The 18,445-nt window shown below is 36.2% G+C and overlaps 3 protein-coding genes and 1 non-coding gene across 4 annotated transcripts; 3 read left to right on the plus strand and 1 right to left on the minus strand.

Moving 5' to 3' along the window:
* Positions 1–1,777: 1,777 nt before the first annotated feature.
* LOC132182762 (cinnamoyl-CoA reductase-like SNL6) lies at positions 1,778–5,265 on the plus strand. Its single transcript, XM_059596097.1, has 5 exons — positions 1,778–2,071; positions 2,302–2,483; positions 4,274–4,468; positions 4,557–4,710; positions 4,808–5,265. The coding sequence occupies exons 1-5, from the start codon at positions 1,807–1,809 to the stop codon at positions 5,101–5,103; spliced, it is 1,092 nt and encodes a 363-aa protein (XP_059452080.1). The 5' UTR covers positions 1,778–1,806; the 3' UTR covers positions 5,104–5,265.
* Positions 5,266–6,801: 1,536 nt separating this feature from the next.
* LOC132183503 (small nucleolar RNA snoR1) lies at positions 6,802–6,897 on the minus strand. Its single transcript, XR_009440465.1, has one exon. It is a non-coding gene; the product is annotated as a small nucleolar RNA snoR1 (small nucleolar RNA).
* A 5,515-nt stretch (positions 6,898–12,412) lies between these two features.
* On the plus strand, positions 12,413–13,201 carry LOC132183400 (uncharacterized). Its single transcript, XM_059596831.1, has one exon. The coding sequence runs from the start codon at positions 12,551–12,553 to the stop codon at positions 13,067–13,069; it is 519 nt and encodes a 172-aa protein (XP_059452814.1). The 5' UTR covers positions 12,413–12,550; the 3' UTR covers positions 13,070–13,201.
* Positions 13,202–15,735: 2,534 nt separating this feature from the next.
* On the plus strand, positions 15,736–18,238 carry LOC132180929 (universal stress protein A-like protein). Its single transcript, XM_059593928.1, has 4 exons — positions 15,736–16,000; positions 17,388–17,509; positions 17,644–17,762; positions 17,946–18,238. The coding sequence occupies exons 1-4, from the start codon at positions 15,823–15,825 to the stop codon at positions 18,052–18,054; spliced, it is 528 nt and encodes a 175-aa protein (XP_059449911.1). The 5' UTR covers positions 15,736–15,822; the 3' UTR covers positions 18,055–18,238.
* The last annotated feature ends 207 nt before the right edge of the window (positions 18,239–18,445 follow it).

An 18,445-nucleotide genomic window follows, 5' to 3' on the forward strand; every position in this document is an offset into this window, starting at 1 on the left:
TAAATTCTCACTTTTTCAAATAAGCACCTCCTAGTCAGCTTATAGAAATCGCACAATTTTTCACGATTTTAAAATTTGCGTTTTTAAAATCGCAATACCAAACACTCCAAAATTGGAATTTGTTTTAAAAAAGCAGATTATTATTTTTAAAACTGACCCTTAGTGCGCGTTTAAGAGTGCGATATTACAAACAAAAATTGTTATTTTAAACAAAATCTCAAAAAATAAATTGTTTAGAATTACGCTTTTAAATAATTGCGATTTGAAACGCAAGTAAGAATGAGCTTCTTTAAAAATGTACAATTTTAAAAAGATAAATTACAATTTTAAAGGTTAAACCACAATTTTGTTAAACGTTAACTATATTTTTAAATAGCATATTTTAAAATGTTACTTCTGAAATTATAACCCCGAGTGGGTTAACATTAATCGATAGTTTGAACTTTGAAGGGTACCTTTCCTTTTTACCCCAAAATTTAAAGTCAAAACGGAAATGAAAGGAGAGCATTAATTTAAATGGTCATGTCAAATCCTTCGATGGTCGATTTAGACATTCGTGGCTCATTTTGGAATTTTTATCTACATATGGCTCTTCCTTGTACAGCCGATCCAGACACACACAAGAGAGAGAGATGTGCTTCGCCTGCACAATTAACTGTTCTTCAAGAAGCCTCTTACTCTCATTTCTTTTCATTTTTGTTAATTTTTTTTTAGAAGAAATTAAGATTTTGGGTTTGAGATTGATACTGGAGCACAGCAATGAAAAATGAATATGCATGATAAAACCCCTTTTTTCTTCTCTTTATATATATATATATATATATATATATATATATATATATATATATATATTTTTTCTCTTTTAATATTTTTTTAGTAATTTTTTTTTTATTATAAGTGACATGTGTTACAATATAATTAGTGCTGATGTAACACATTAATAGCTTATCACTTTTTTAAACCCCATAAAGCAAAAATTTTCATTTATCCCTTGTTATTATAGTAGAAAACCTTCTCTAAAATGTAACACAACGTGACATAGCCAAAACCCACATACATTAAGATAATGTTAAAATTTAGCACGAAATATTTTACCGTTGCCATATGTGCATGTTTGCATAGAAGAATTGAGGGATGACCCACGCATCGGCCAGTGTGCACTGGCTACTGCTATTGTTTGCTGATTGTTTTGTTGTGTTTTTGTATTTTTTTTTGTATTTCTGTTGTATTTTGCGTTCTTGTCTCCTTGTAGTTTTTTGGTTAGATCCAGTGTAGACTTTAGATCCGGCCATTTCTTGGAGTCGGTCTCTGATTGAGACTTTGAGAGTGTTTACCGCTTCAGCCTCCTTCTGGTGAGTCTTGGAATTTTTACGTGAGAATTTAGATAAATTCGTCTTAATATATACGTAATATTTTTTTCTTTCTGAAACCCAGTTTTGAAAGGACCGTGTCACTAATAAATATTATGTAGCTAGCTGTAGACCATGAAAAGGACAGAAAGGAACCGGAGTATCCTTCCTTCGATTATTAAAAGATTTCGAGCTCCAAGTGAATGCATATGCACCGGTCTTTACTTTTTGCGAGACCTTTTTCACTATTATTTTGTGGAAAAACTTTGTTTTGGCTAAGCTTAACTAAAAGAGCAGCCAACCCGAGCCAATTCAACTCTATTGAATAATAGTGACGCGCTGAGAGAAGAAGATGTTTTTTGCTTGACTATCTTTTCGAATCATATATATACACAAAAGGATATAAGAGCAACTCAGAAAAGCTAACCAGTCATTTGGAGCTAGCTAGCATATATACATGGGGATTTTGGGGGCAGAAGAGACCATGGGGATGGAGTTGGAGGAACTCCACCGCATGTTGGCGGCGCGTGCGGGCCCAGAAAGTAGGAAAGACGGGGACGAGTTCAAAGATGTTCGTGTTTCATCGGAGGCCACCATGGACGCCGATGATGTCGAGAAGTTGGTCGTGTGTGTCACAAGTGGCGTGTCTTATTTAGGCCTCGCCATAGTGAAGGAGCTCCTGGTTCGTCGCTACTCCGTTCGGATCATCGCTGAAAACCAAGGTGATTATTTTCTTTATCAAAACTTTTCTTCGTTGTTTGAATCTAGAAATCATAACAGTGGTATATATATATCCAAAAAAAAGAAAGAAAAAAAAAAGACGAGGTTTAATTGACCTTTGTTTCTTTTTTTGACTTCGTGCAATCCATGAAGGTTATATATCGTATGTTTATAAAGGAAGTAAAATATATTTATAAGTATGTTTTTCTAATGATTTCTCTGAAAAACGCAGAGGATATAGATAGATTGAGGGAGATGGAAACGTCAGGAGAGATGAGGTCAACCGACGACAATATTTCAGTAGTTATGGCGAAGCTTAGTGAGATTGAAAGCTTATCAGAAGCCTTTCAGGGTTGCCTCGGCGTATTTCACACTTGTGCATTCATCGACCCCTCTGGCGTTTCTGGGTATACGGTAAGAGCTAGTCTTCTCTTGACTTCTTTTGGCAATACAAATGTTCATTTTAATTAATGTGTTATTTAGATTAATTATTAAAGTTGATAAGAAAATAATTATTTAACATAACATCATAACAGATTCCTGAATTTAAAATTTAACTCCATAAATAATTCATCCAATTTCATCAAACTTGCATGTTTGCATGGTTGAGAAGGAATTTGATATCCCAAGTGAGGGACCGGCCAGGTGCACCTACCAAGCACATTAGATATATAGGATTTTGTATTGTTTACTGGGTCCCCTTGCATTAATGCATAAAAGAATCCTATCCCCAAAGATCAATCAAAATGCTGCACGCCTAACTATACTAGGAGTTTTACTCACAAAAAAAAACAAACAAACTATGCTAGGAGTTTCCTGCTCAAATTGATAGCAGATTAGTCAATACATGCGAAAGAATTTGCGTGTCTATAATTGTCGAGATCCGCTAGCTAGCTAGTGCAATGACATTGTCAAGACTAACTACAGTCACAATTAAAGCTTCTAGTCTCTGATCTCAGTCGTCGGATTTAATACTTTCTCTAAAATTATCTCCTGCTATTTTCTGTGCTCTGGAAAAGCAATTTGGGACCAAAAAGATCGTTTTCTGTAAATGGATTTGATAACCCTGATATAATGACTTTTGATGAATGTCGAATCAAAGTCAGAAGTCAACAGCGCGCCCACCAGCGTGAAGGTTATATATGGAAATTCAATAGTACTTTACTGGCGAAAAAGGCCCACATGCCAGAGGGTCCGCCAGCCTCTTTTGACCAAACTGTACTTACCTCTTCTGTCATCATTTTGCAATGGTGGTGGACTTTAGTGTAGTTGGAAACCAAGAAAAACGTGGTTTATCAATTTTTTTTTTTAAGCTTATTTATCAGAGAAAATCAAAATAATTAATAAAAAAAATATGACGAATATCAATAAATGAGATCCACGTCATTTTGATACCCTTTTCTTATCTTGATCTCTCTTTTTAAGTTGAAAAAGTTTATGATAAAAGGTTTTTTCCGTTCAATTTTACCTGAACAAGAGCTCATTTTGAGAGTCAGAAAAAACAAAAAGTGATATGATTAATTAATTTGAAGGTGTTTTATAATTACTTGTAAATAGTTTAATATAATAAATATGTAAAGTAAATTTAGCATCTATATATGAATCTCTCTTTATAAAGTATCAATTTTACGTGGGCAACTCGGTTTCCCCTTATGAAACCAGAGTGATACAAAAATCAGCGCACATGCATGTTGAAGTTTTGAGTTCTGACATTAATGGAGTCAACATGGAGCTTTCAAATGCCTTTGCCGCTACGTAGAAAGAAGAAAATGCGTTTGCCGGCATGCCAGGGAGGTAGAAAAAAATGCCTCCGCCCACAGTCGTTGCCTCACAGTAGTAGTACGCCACGACAAGGCCAACCACGGTCTATTTTTAAGCCAAGTTCTACCTCTACAGCACTCCACGTACAACAAAGTTTAGTCAATTCCCGGACAAAAAACATAAATTAAGCCCCTGTCGGTCATTACTGCTAACAACCACTTTGAAAAATAGTGTGTTTTTTAAGTCGTGTTCAACGATTATTGCCAACAACCAATGCAAAATATATAGTTGCATATTCAAATATTTCTCTTTTAATTAAGTGAAACTATATAATTTATACCCTCCAAATTTACAACTTAAATTATAATTGCCTCTAAGTTTTGTTTTTTTTCGCCTATTCATCTCTTTAAGACCCCTGTAACCCTTCTTCTGATCATATGCAGAAATACATGGCTGAGATAGAAATGAAGGTCAGTGAGAATGTGATGAAAGCATGTGCAAGAACTCCATCAGTAACAAAATGTGTGCTCACATCTTCACTTTTAGCTTGCATTTGGAGGGACAACACCCAATATGATCTCTCCTCTGTAGTTAACCATGACTCATGGAGTGATGAATCACTCTGCACGAACAAAAAGGTTTTTTTTTTTTTTTTCTTCAAAATACATTTTCTTGGAGATCGAATTGCACAACAATCTTGATTTTGATTTTCCAAAACATGGCCAGCTCTGGTATTCCTTGGGCAAGCTGAGGGCTGAGAAGGTTGCATGGAGAGTAGCAGAGGAGAGCGGGTTAAAACTGGCCACCATATGCGCAGCTCTCACTACCGGACCTGAATTTTACCGGAGAAATCCAACGCCGACAATTGCTTATCTTAAAGGTATTTATTTATCTCTCTTCTTCAACCGCCGGAAAACCCTTTTGCTGTTTCACCAACACCTTGAGCATTTTAATGGATTTTGAGTGTCAAAATGCAGGAGCGCAAGAGATGTATGCAAATGGGTTACTAGCAACCGTTGATGTAAACAGATTGGCTGGGGCACATGTACGTGTTTTCGAGGCAATGGACAAGAATGCACGAAGGAGATATCTTTGCTTTGACAACTTTGTTGGAAGGGACGAAGCAGAAAAGCTAGCACGTGAACTAGAAATGCCAATAAACAGGATTTGTGGGGATGTTTCCGGCGACATTCCGGCTCGGTTTCAGCTGTCTAATGAGAAGCTTTCTGGTCTCATGTCAACAACATTCCGATCTTGTTACGGTGAACGCTAGAGACCGAATTAGGCCTTCATGTGATCACCCTCTAAAGGGAGAGAAAATAAGAGCTCAAACATATTCCACACCTTTATTTTATTTTCACTTTGTGAACTACCTACTTATGAAGGACAAATTTGAAACCCGTGGAATAAGGCACCTAAATCCAACAAGTCTAACCGTTTTACAGCTTTGCATTCGATAATTCTTTTTCTAGTAAACATAAAGTAGTTTCGATTGTGATGGTACCAATTTCAGAACAAGAATGTGAAACTGGTAAAATTAGTCCCAACTAAACTGATTAAAATTCTTTCAATTTCAACTGAAATAGAAAATATCTATTTTATAATTAAGAATAAATTTAAATGACAAATGATTACTTCCGCTTTAATGAATTAAGGATATCGATTATAGTTCAAATATCAAATTTGTCTTTCCTTCAATTTTTAAATGAAAGGCCGGATAAGAGTAACATCTCAAATTATTTTTTATATTAAAAATTTAATAGACACAAAAATATCCCCTTTCTTTTTCTTTTTCTTTTTTTCAATTTTAAAGAAAAAAATTTATTATCAAATTTTCATTGAAATTTAAAAAGTTAGAACAGATCCTCTCACATCCAAAATAAACTTGAAAATATCCAATTCATAGCATGGCAAGAAAAAATTCTAAAACTACAAATAAGACAATTATCCATTAACAAAAAATAATAATAAAATATTATTTTCATATTAACAAAAATGATAATAAAAGAAGGAAAATGGGGTGGCCGAAACAAAATCTTAAAATAAAAAAAAGTTAGGCCCTTGAGGGTGGCTTTGGCCACCAGACCAGCCATCTAGCCCCCACGCCCAACATGAATGGTTTAGATTTGGCCCTTGAAGGTGGCCAAAGCCACCCAGCCCCCAACGGGGGTGGCCAATCATTTCATTTTTTTTATTATTTTATTTTATATTTTCTTTTTAATATAAAAAATTTATTTTAATATTATTTTTCGTTAGTAAATAGGTGTCTTATTTGTGGCTCTAAAAATCCTAATCATAAACTGAATATTCTCTGGATGGGAGAAGATTCTTACAAAATTACAAGCTAACCCATTTAAGGTTTGGCAAGTCCTTAATTGACCCAAAAAAAAAAACCCCACAATTCCTGATTTGAGGTCGAAAACTAAATACTTTCTGGTGAATTACATCAAAAATAAAATCCTCATTTTATAAAATAAGATAATAAAAAAAAAAAAAAACCACCCAATTAAAAATAAGGATTAAGGTCTTGTTTGGTTTGTTTTCTTTTCTTCTGCCAGACAACCCAAAATGAAATCCCGGGTTTTGGCACTTTGTTCGAGTTCCAGAGGAAGAAGATAGATAAGTCCGAAGATCAGGCTATTGATCTTGATCTAATCCCTCCCCCTCTGTTCTACTTGCTAGAGAAAGAGAAGGTTTGGAGATTCGTGACAAAACACTTTATCAAACAAACAAACAAACAAACATTCCCTAAGATTTTGGGCGAAATATTCCTCTTCTTCGCACAAACCTTTCCTTCAAACATCACATAAAAGCAAAAATAACAAATATAAGACATTAAAACCCATTTTTTTATATCAAAATGTCTTTCATGATCATCAAATCAAATGCAGTTCGAGACAATAACAAAAGATGAAGAAACAATAGGAAATTAAATAGGACCAAAAGATTAAGAAAAGAAAAAAAGCAATGGGGCTCAGAGTGTTGCTTTGTCTGCTCAAGGAAGAGCTTGTGAAGGCTCTTCTCATACAAGAGGTGTCAGAAATTTAAAGCACTCTTCATCTTTGCCCGCTTAACAGAGAGAAACTCTAATTTCTCCCAAAACAAAATTCAATTGGAAACTGATTGCAGTCAGATACAGAGAGAAGGGGGGGCGGGGGCGAGACTGAATTAGGGTTTCGAATGTGTGAATACAGAGAGGGATGAGTATAGAATTTATAGATTATTTTTGGGCTTAGTTGGACCCAGCCCATTGAAGGGAGCCTTCCATTGTTAAAGCCAATGGACTGGGAAAACAAGTAGAGAAATGTGACGGTGTTTATCATTTGTTACTTCAGTCGTCCACTCGTCCTAGTCTTGACTCTTGGATCTCAAATGACCTAATTAAATATACTAATCAATCATTTACAAATATATAAAATGAGAAGTGCTAAGGAGTCAAACAAATGAACTCAAAAAAATTTTCAAACTGACGTGGCAGACAAAGGAGAGAGAATTGTATTTTTTTTAATTAAAAAACCCTTGCCACATTAGTTTGAAAATTTTTCTGGATTCATTTGTTTGGCTCTCTAGCACTTCTCATAAAATAATATAATATATAATATTTTTAAAGACGGAATTAATCCATTTATAAACTTTGGAAAGAATATTGAAAGGACTGCCTACTTATGTAGTTACTATATAATAAAATATTAATTAAATAATTAAATTTATTATTTTTATCAGTTTATTCTACTAACTAAGATAACTTATATCAAAATAAAAGTTATGAAATCAAATCATAAACTTTTGTCTCCCTATTTCAATTTGATTATGGGTGAGTTTGTGAACAACCCAATTGGTTTGAAACTTCATTTGTTGTATTATAAGGGGGCTACTGTTGTACTCAGGACTTACCCCTTCAAAATTTTAGAAATTTCATAAAATTTATATATTTTTATAAGATATACCTCCCAAAATTAATTGTTTCTTCCTAAAAAAAAAAAAAAAAGGGGTAGGGTATATGAGAGAGTGCCTCTAGCACTTTTGTAGCCTTAGTGTGTGCTTCTCTTAGGCCTTCTTGGCCTTTCTTAGTAGTCGGGCCTTGGAGGCCTGATGGTGCGTAGTATGATCCTTCAGTAATTCTTCAATTTTTAAAAGATTTGGGCCTGTTAATTTATAGGCTCTCCAGTAGGCCATCGATTCCTTTGATTGATAAGTGTGTTGACCGGACCATGAAAATCTGAATTTGTCTTGTGGCGCCCTTTCAACAATTAATGAAAATTCATTTGCGCATTTAGCTTTCAAGCTTTGCTGAAGGTTTTGATTGTTAGAAGCATATGCTGCTTATCCTCAAGTGTATTTTGTCGAGCATATCTTTGTTCATGGAGTCAACAAAGATGGAAGCAAGTCATGATTCTGTTCCTCGAAATCATAAAGTTGACTTATCTAGATTGCTGTTTGAAACATTGAAGAATGGTTTCTTTCACTTACCGTTAGAACTTCAGGCATGGGAAGCAGTAAAAAGATGGAAACCAACATTTCTATGCTCTGTTTCTTTCTGCTTCATCTGCAGAAAGAGGAAGAAGGAAACTACTAGTTGGGACCATTAGAGCTAGCCCAAGCCCTCTAGCATGAAACAGGAAAAAACACATAATTATGGCATGTGGAAATTTCCTCAAGCAAAGGGGCAGCTGAATCAGCCAGAGAGATCTTGGAATGGAGGAGATTATGATCAATTGGATGCCCCTCCATGAGCACTGAGCAGGGATTGTGACTAATTTCTTCAACACTAATATTTTTTATTATTATTATTTTTTTAAATTCAAGAAGTTGCAATAGATCTATGTTTTGCTTACTATATTGTTGGAAATTTCATATTGCCTGGGTATTAAGGATATTGGCCATTTATAAGGATAAGGGAAACCTCAACTCTTGAGTTAGCTTTTGGGCTGAGTAAGGCCCAAGACCCATTTTTAACATAGTATCAGAGCTTAGCCCAATTGGTTATGGCCCACCGTCACCCATTGTTGCACGTGTTGGCTTGGATGTCCTCCTGCCACACCCCTATCATGTTAGAAATGGGTCTTGGGCCTAACTCAACCCAAAAGCTAGCTCAATTAATTGAATGTGGCCCACCGTCACCCATTGTCGCACGTGTTGGCTTGGATGTCCTCCCGCCACACGTGAGGGGGCGTGTTGGAAGTTCCACATTGCTTGGGTATTAAGGATATTGGTCATTTATAAGGGTAATGGAAAACTTCAACTCTTGAGTCTTAAGTTAGCTTTTGGGTTGAGTTAGGCCCAAGACCCATTTCTAACATATATTTAATACATTTCTTACTAGTTTGTTGTTTAGTGGTGATGTCAAGGCCTTGTTTGGTAAAACACAATTTTAAAATAACTATCAACAAACAATTCAAAATGCAAAACACTTCTTACATTTACGATATCAAAAAGCTGTGTTGGTCCTCCGGACAGGCCTCATGGGTCTGATTTGCTTCAGTCAGGAGATTATCAAACAGATAACATTGCTTAGAATCTCCATGTCAAGACCTTTTGAAGCTGTATATATTAATTACTAGTTTCAGTTTTACTGATCCTGGTGGAGAGTGGAGAGTGGAGAGTGGAGAGTACCCATGACCATGACCACATTGCTCTGCCCATTTCCTATTAGTTTAAAGGAAGTTGAATGTGGGTGCACGTGCATGACTCATGCAAAGTGAAAGAAACCAAACTGAAGTGCAGGATGTGGAAAAAGAGCTAGGTTGAAGAGGAACACTTCCCTATATTCCCTGGCATCGGTACTCATGAAACCAATGCTCACTGCTCAAACACCATTTTTATATTCTGATTCCCCTGAGTTTTTATATAAGAAAATAACTTTCATTTCTTGACAAAGGTTTAAGATCAGTAACTTAAACAGATTAAAAGGCATATATATATACGTCGGCACACACATTGCCACACACACAAAGAGATTCTGAGTTCAGAAATGATAGATAAACAAGATCTTAAATCATCAAGGCACCCCAGATCATCAGATCCAAGTTCTGTTTGTTTTCTCAGACGAAGAGCAATTCCAAGATCAATTTTGAAGTTCAACCATCTTGTAGAGGCAGCTGTGAGCTTGCGGCTGCATTGACTTCTCGATCAATTTCCTTCTTGTATCCCCAGGTAAATTCTTCGTCATCACCTTCACATTTACATGCAACTTAATTTCTTTCTGCTCGAAAAATTGCACTCCAAATGCTCGATCATTTTCTTGCAAGTCCTGAAAATTGTTTCCAATGCAAAACATTGGCTAAAAACCGTTGACTGCTGTAATAGATCTTAGCACAACCATTGGTGCATTAGCCCCTTCAAAGCGAAACATTCTTATTTTTCTCTAATGAGTACACTAGTTGTCATAATCATTTAGCCCCATTGTAGAAATGATCCAATTTATTGAGCAGGATCCGTCTCAATACTTGTTCGTTCTTGATAAATCACTAGTTACTTCAAGAGAAATATCAAATATCTAACTCAAGCAAGAGTAAATTGTAAAATCCGAATTCAAATTCATAATCTTTGTTAAGTCTATGCGATTGTAGTAGGCATAATATTGGCAGACAAGTTAATCAAACTGTTTGGAATATATAGACAAAAACAGAGACTACATTTTGATGAAGACTATCTTAATTTTATGGTAGAATGGATTCAACCGAACAACTCTTTACACAATCATTTGTGAAATGGAATTCAAGAAGTGTGACAAATGTTTATATAGTCAGTGGTGTCAAATCAACTAAAAAAAAAAAAAAAAAAAAAAGGTTGAGAAGAATTATCTTCCCAAACAAGCCCATCATTCAACCATGGAATTACACAAAAGAAATATTAGAAGTCTATTAATATAGTTTATAGAGTCTTAAATCATCAATTATCTTAAAATCTTATGTTGATAAGAAACGGTAAATTTATGATTTGTAATTTAAAAATGCGTTTTTTAAAAGTGTTTGGTAAAATTGTAATTTTATCTTTAAAATTATGGGGTTTTTTTTTTTTTTTTTTTCACAGTGGTAAAAAATGTATATATTTTTTAAAATGAGTATGGGAGGTTTGGCATAAGAATCAGACCTGACGAGTTAACAATTATTTTACCACCTCCTTCACATGGCAAGTACAAATGTATTTTCGATAAATCCTAGTCAACCTTGTTCTTGGAAACAAAAACTTATTTTATTAACAACATATTTTATTTTTTTTGTGGGTCCACTAATGTTTTCTTTTGGATCTCTCTTTCTTCATGGACCACGTTGTTGGGCTCATTTCTTGTGGTGGCCGGATCACTTTCATTTGGTCAAGTGAAAAGCCCTTTATGATTTTTTTTTTTTTACTTGAAGCAGAACTTGATGTTTCTAAAATTAGGAAATTGATAGGATATTGCCTTTTACTTTGTCATGCTCATACAGTGTCTTTTAATTTGCTGTTTCAGTACACCAATAAAAAGTTCTTACACATATTTTCAGAGGAATAAAATGACCACTTGTATGTTCCTCATATGACAACGACCTACAATTGAACATATTATGATGGCTTGTAATTGTATTTAATATAATAAAGAGTTAATATTGATTAGCCATTAATGAACAAGTTAAGAATGATTAGAGCATGTATGGTAATTTCACTTTATTATCTAAGTTAAGGATTTAAGAGTGGGGAAATGCTCAGGGCAGTACAGCGCGATATGATTATGTCAGTCAGAATCAAATTTAATTGTTTAGTGGTTAACACTGTAAAAGCCAGATAAACTTACAAACTGACGTAAAATAATTAAATTTGATTGTGATTAACGTTACAATGCCTGAGCGGACCGGATTCGCCAAGATAAAAGACAATAAAAGACACGACATGACCAGAGTGGATGGAGTAATGGTGGATTGAAAAGCTGATGATATTCCAGGACAATTGAATGCTGAAGATGAAGAGGTTGTGCAAAGGACAAGGGCAAGACTTGTTGCAAAGCTGAATTAGGCATGGGACATGACATGATCCATCCTATTCAAGAAAATACAATTGAGGGAAATTCTTTCATGAACTTGGCCTCTGCTTGCCCTGTCTCGTCTCACTCACATTCCATTATCACTCTCACCTTTTTCATTCAAGGCAAAATATTGTAACCACACTGTCCACACAACACAACATCTTTAACAGCTGTTTCTTTTTCTTCTATGCCCCCTCACAACAACTATCTCCATTTCCCGGCTAACTTAATCATATCATTAGAGCACTTTTTAAAACCAAATTAACTTTCTTAAATTTGGATAAAATCTCTCCCATTGACTTTCTTAGAAATTTCTTAAACTATTATTTGCTCGAATTATTAGAAATTCGAATGATTTGTTTCATATTCTTAGTGCCCCCTTTAAGGTATTAACAGTAAGCTACAAGTACCAAAATCACTTTAAGCAAGACAAGAGAGACCAAGTCCCAGTACCCATGGACCCTCAGGACACGTGGCTTCAGCTCTCTCAAAATAATGACATTGACCCTTTTATCCTTTCAGAATTACTAGGATAAAAATGCATGAAGAGCCCTTTCATTTCCTGTACGTATGACATCAAAAGCCTCCTAGAAAATGATCTAGTGCTAAGGTAGCAGCAGAGGCAGGGGAATGAGAGAAAATGTAGAGAGAAGAAATTGAAAATATTCAAAGGCTTTTCATCTTTTGCAGACGACTTGGGACTTGTTGGTCAAGAAATCAAATGGAGGAGAACCCGCCTCGTGTTTCACGTACAAAAGGGACCCACGAAGGCCCGAGAGCCGGACCCACAAGGAAGAGTCGGCACAGTAGCTTTGATGATGGCGGAGATCAGATCGAGTGTTCTGGCAAGCATTGCCGGGCATGCACCGCCGGGTTGGTAGCCGACTGCGTGGCGCTCTGTTGCTGCCCGTGCGCTGTGGTGAACCTTCTCGCTCTTGCATTTGTGAAGGTCCCGTGGATGGTGGGGAGGAGATGCTTGGGACTGGGAAAAGAGAAGGGTCGTCAGAGGCTGGAAAGGAAGAGGAAATGCAGGAGAAGTGAGATTGACTGCGTGGTGGAGAGGGATGGCAATGGGAGAAAGACGACGGCGGTGGCGGAGGAGGAGGGAAAAATGGCGGAAATCGCATCTGGGTTTGGTGAGGAAGAGGAAGAGAGAATGTTTGAAGCAGAGAAGGTTTGGCTAGAGTTGTACCAGGTTGGTCATTTGGGTTTTGGAAGGGTTTCATTCACTGGAATTTAATCGCTGGGTAAGGGCAATTAGGGAAGAATAAAGGGTAAATATTTTGTTATTTAGTTGTCTCTAATTAAGCATTACCCCATGGGCTTTGGGGGTATATAGGTGTCACCACTCCAAAATTAAGCTTGGCCTTGATGGGGAAGATGAAGAGATTTTCTACGATTCTGCAAGAACTAGATATTCTCTTCTAAAGATCATGTCTCTCTTTCTGAATTGTATTTTGATCCACTTGTTGTCTTTGATTTTCAACTTCAATTGGTTTGTACCTTCAACTTCTAGCTTTCTAGTTACTAATAAGTAGTTATTTATGGCATTATCAAATGTTATTTTGGCTAGGGAAAGAGCTAAAATGGAAGCAAAAAAGTTGCATTTGACTCAATAATTTGAAGAAATATTTGGTAGGCTCACCAAATTTAGTGCGCATTATTCCCTTACCAAGTGTAAAAATAAACTATTTTTTAATATTTAGCATTTTTTTCTCCACTTTAGAATAAAAAAATATTTAAATAAAATAACTAAAATAAAAAATTGCGATGTAAAATGCTTTTATGATGTGATATATCTTTTTACAAGTTATCCGGGAGTGAGGGGTAAAGCTAAACACATGCACGCCGGCAAATTTTTTTTTTTTTTTTTTAATATTAAAAAAAAAAACAAAATTTGCCGGGCGTGCTGTGAATCACAACCTGGGAGTGAGATATTATGATGATCCAAAAACGGCAAGATGACAATTGTAGGGAGACCATACATCATAACCAAAAGAGAATAACTTCGGTCAAGATGTGGTCTAAAACCCATTTTTTTACAGCATCTTATAAAAAAGTGGCACATTAGCTGAGAAAACCAAATACAATAAACATGAGAACAACAGATCTTATAAATATAAAAATTTTACAAAATTAATGCAATAAAAGAGACACTGCCTTTCCTCCGCCCAATGCTACCAGATCTTCGGCCTAAAGTTGCCACCCAGACGCCAATCAAAGGTTTGGGAAGGGTGGCCGTTGTCTTCCCCAACCTCAGTTAGCCAATCTGTGCTAGTTTGGCCATTGTTAGACCAGATCTGTGTTGGTTTAGAGTCTGTTTATAATTGCGTTTGAGAAATAGAGCTTTTAAGTCAAAAAGTGTTTTTGGGCAAAAGTTTCATTTTTAAGCTTTTGCCAAAAATGTGTTTTTGTTATTTTTAGACTTTCTGAACCCTTAAAAGCGCTTTTAATTTTTTTACCAAATGAATACTTTTTCCTTCAGACGAACTTTTTGAGTATTAAAAACACTTTAAGGACCCTCAAACACAATCTCAAACAGGCCCTTAGCTATCATCCAGCCAGATTTGTGCCAGTTTGGCCACTGTTGCCATCCTCAATCAATCCGCCACGACTCTAGCCATTGTCTCTTACCAGATCTAGCCACGACACCAACCAACTTCTCTGTCTCTTTGTCTCATTTGCCAACCATCACCATCAGCTGCCCTGAACCCCAATTACCATAGCTTAGGTCAGGGGTGGTTGCTTTGTGGTGGAATGGAGCTTGGGCGGTGTGATGTTTTGTTTATTGGTGGTGTGCATACTAGGTGATGGCTTTGGGCGAAATTTGACAATGGAGTTTGGCCGGAGAGGTGGTGGAGCCTTTTTGTTGATTGTTTTTGTTTTTTTTTTTTTTTTTTAAGTTTCAATACTCTCATAATTATTGTATTTGATATTTTTAAATAATGTGTCAACATCTCATTGGAAGCCGTAAAAATTTACTTTTAAAGCATATTCCGATAGTAGGGGCTCTCTAACCTAAATGAATAAGCTTAAATAACAGGAGGCAGCATGCTGCTAAGAGAGTAGGAAAACTTGTCAATTTCTCGATTTATTCTCATTTCTTTTGTTTGGCATGGGAAGGACTACCACCATATAATTTAAACTTTTTGGATAAGAGTTGGAGAATTTGTTTATAGTGGAAGTGTTAAATTATCATTTATTTTAAAATTTTCAATTAATAAGAAATGAAAATTTTAATTATGTAAATTAATATTTTAACGTGCTTCGTTATTTGTGGACCCAACAATACATAAATTATTTTAATTGAAATGGAGATAAATTATATAGTAAATATTTGAATTGGGGACCTTTTGAGGATCAAATTATAAGAGAACCAAGAACATAGAGCTTTCCCTCCCCTTTTAGCACAAATTCTATATCTTGAAAAAAAAAAGTTACCTTAAACTCCATAAAACTATTTGTTGAAACTTCATGCCACTTGGACCAATTTAATATTTTCTTTGTAAATAAAAAAGAACCTTGTTCAATCAGAACAATCAGAAATTTTTTCAAGTACATCCTTAAATTAAAGAAGAATATGCATTAGATAATTTAAATTCCTTGCCTTTTTATTTGAGCCACTGCCTCTGAACCTTAATATAAGCTTGTCGCATGTTAAATACGTACGTCAATTGAGAAACAAAGAACTCTAATGGCATTTATGGTATTTCGACATTTCACAATCGGACAGGAAACGACTCTGACCCCCCGCCATTTCCTTTACCAAACGACCGACACCTCATTTCAAAAAAACTGCCGGGTGGCACGTGACATGCAGTTTAGCAACTCATAATCTATAAGATGCTAACTTGCGCCATGCGGCGCAATGCGCCTATATGCGTACTCAGGGCGCAGCTTTTGTTCTACAAACTTCGGACTGAGACTAGAGAGAGAGAGAAAGCGAGTTTGAGTTAGTGACTCAGTGAGTGGAAGAAGAAGAAGAAGAGGAAAATGGAGGGCGAGCCGACTCGGATAATGATGGGAGTGAACGAGTCGACTATCAAGGGGTATCCACACGCGTCGATAAGCAGCAAAGGAGCGTTCGAGTGGACCCTCCAGAAGATCGTTCGCTCCAACACCTCCGGCTTCAAGCTCCTCTTCCTTCACGTCCAAGTCCCCGATGAAGACGGTTTTCTCTCTCTCTCTCCCTACCTTACTCTCTCTCTTTGATCGTTGCTTTTTATGCTCTGTTTAGTTTCCGAGAAAACGGAGGAAATGGAAACCCAATTGTTTTCCTGGCCAGGGTTTGTGCGATGTATCGGTTTTTGAAGAATCTCTATTATTTGAAAAGCTGAACAACTTGAAGTGATTTTTAGGTTTTCTGCTATATTATTATTACTTTTATTTCTTTTCTGTGGATCTAAATCTTGAGGAAATTGGTTTTACTTGCGCTGATGGTTGGTTTGGTAATTCCGTGAAATGTAGAAGGGAAACGGATTTGCATGAGAGAAGTAAAAGTTGGCTCTGATTGTGTTGGAATGAGGGGGAGTTGTGTAAAGTGGGTAGATTGGAGGTTTGGTTTTGTTCAATGGTGAAAGCACCGGAGTTGAGTGTTGATTTGATTGAATTTGGAAGCGTCAATCAGAGAAGCTGATGATTGTGGAAACTTGAGCTTGGATACTGTTAGGTGGATGATCGATTTTGAATCTTCTTCCCCATATATTGCTAGTGTTTTTTTTTTTTTGGGGTGAAATACAATTTTTGGTGTCCTTCAAATTTGGCGCAGGTTCGAGTTTCTCTCTAAAATGTAAAAAAATTTAGTCTCTTTCTTGAACAATTGAAATGGGAGCAATGTCGTCCTTGCATCTAATTGAATTGCACATGTGACAGAAGGAAGGCTAATGTGGCACGATTAACAATCTGTCATGTGTGCAATTTAATGTAGGGCTATCTAGATTTGCCTCAATTGCATGTCTCCACCTTTATTCATGATTAGTCTTTCCCTGCATTCCGGGTGAACTATACCTGCTGGAGGTACCTCAATCTTCTTTAGTCTACTAATGTATACTCGGTTTAGTCCTACTTGACCTAGAAACCTCTAGATTCTAAAGTGTCATCTACAAACTTTGAATTGTGCTTCTGCTCTGCGATGCAAACGTATTTGAGTAGAAAACTTGCTTGTGATATGTCCATTAGTTCTTAAACTACTTACAACAGTTATACATATCCTTAACCACATTAATTATTATAGAGGAGCTCCTTTCCAATCCAAAGACCAGCACGTTATCAATCTTCACATGCTTTTTCTCAGTTGATAAAGGCCATATGGAGATCTTACTCATTTCTCTTTATTTCTCCAGTAAATTTCTAAGTAAGAAAATAGCTCTTATGGTTGGTCACCTGGCAGAATACCAAATTGATTTCTGATATTGTTGTTTTGTGTCTTAACTTTCTAAGTGGCATTTAAGTTCTACTTATTTAATTTCCGTATGCTGATCTAAGTTTGAAACTGCACTGCATCTGATGTGAAGAAAATCACCAGCTAATGATGGTATGTTTTAACTTGTTTCTGCTAGGTTTTGATGACATGGATAGCATTTATGCGTCACCTGAAGATTTTAAAAACATGAAGAACAGGGACAGGGCAAGAGGGACTCATCTGCTTGAGTTCTTTGTCACTAGATGTCATGAAATGGGGGTACTGATGTGCTTCTGCTTTGGATCTGTGTGTGTGTGTATGTTATACATCAGTTTTGGATATGTGTGTGTGTTTTTATGTTACATTGGATCAAGTAATATTTGTCTCCAATGTTTATATTGGAATGATTGTAGATTTCTTGTGAGGCATGGATCAAGAGAGGTGATCCCAAAGAAGAAATCTGCCATGAGGTGAAGCGAGTCCAGCCTGATTTTCTTGTTGTAGGAAGCCGGGGTCTTGGCCCTTTTCAGAGGTATGCTTTTAGTGCTTGTTTGAAGACTCAAGTTCCCTCTACCCATTTCTTTGAACATAACTCCGTAATCCATTTTCACTGATTATTGGATATGCACGTTGTCTAGGAAGGGATATTTGTGCTATATCTTGATATATTGTAGGGTATTTCGAAAAGTAATTCCTCTTGCGGACGACACTGCAGGGTTTTTGTAGGAACCGTGAGCGAATTTTGCGCGAAGCATGCTGAGTGCCCTGTCCTCACAATCAAACGCAGGGCAGATGAAGCTCCTCAGGACCCTGTTGATGACTGATTCTTCTAGAAATGTGCTTGATTTGTTTCCCTCTGTTTATAGGCTTCATACCTTCTGTTAGAACACGTGTGAGAATTGCCCCTTGATGTTTATATTTTGCGTCCTGTGGGCTCACACATGGAGCAAACATTCATATGGAGAAAACTATTTCTTCTATATGGTCATCCACTGAGTTTTCAGACTACGTTTTGAGCTTTTTCTTAACCTTGATCTCATTAGTTTCAGCTTATTTGAATTCTGTTATGTGTTCTTTGTGATCTAATTGGAAGGATAATCGTAACACAATGAAACTAAATGAATTCGATTTCCCAGACAAAATAAGTAGCCCTTAACGAATTTTGGGGCGTTCTTTCTCGGAATTAGGCCATTTCTGTAAATTATTCTGATTCTT

Source organism: Corylus avellana, chromosome ca5 (genome assembly GCF_901000735.1).
Source record: "Corylus avellana chromosome ca5, CavTom2PMs-1.0".
Lineage (NCBI taxonomy): Eukaryota > Viridiplantae > Streptophyta > Magnoliopsida > Fagales > Betulaceae > Corylus > Corylus avellana.

Coding starts and splice junctions, on each gene's coding strand:
- LOC132180929 (XM_059593928.1), top strand. CDS start 15,823: ATGGAGGGCGAGCCGACTCGGATAATGATGGGAGTGAACGAGTCGACT. Junction 16,001..17,387: donor CCAAGTCCCCGATGAAGACG/GTTTTCTCTCTC, acceptor TGTTTCTGCTAG/GTTTTGATGACATGGATAGC. Junction 17,763..17,945: donor GGTCTTGGCCCTTTTCAGAG/GTATGCTTTTAG, acceptor ACGACACTGCAG/GGTTTTTGTAGGAACCGTGA.
- LOC132183400 (XM_059596831.1), top strand. CDS start 12,551: ATGGAGGAGAACCCGCCTCGTGTTTCACGTACAAAAGGGACCCACGAA.
- LOC132182762 (XM_059596097.1), top strand. CDS start 1,807: ATGGGGATTTTGGGGGCAGAAGAGACCATGGGGATGGAGTTGGAGGAA. Junction 2,072..2,301: donor GATCATCGCTGAAAACCAAG/GTGATTATTTTC, acceptor TGAAAAACGCAG/AGGATATAGATAGATTGAGG. Junction 2,484..4,273: donor CTGGCGTTTCTGGGTATACG/GTAAGAGCTAGT, acceptor GATCATATGCAG/AAATACATGGCTGAGATAGA.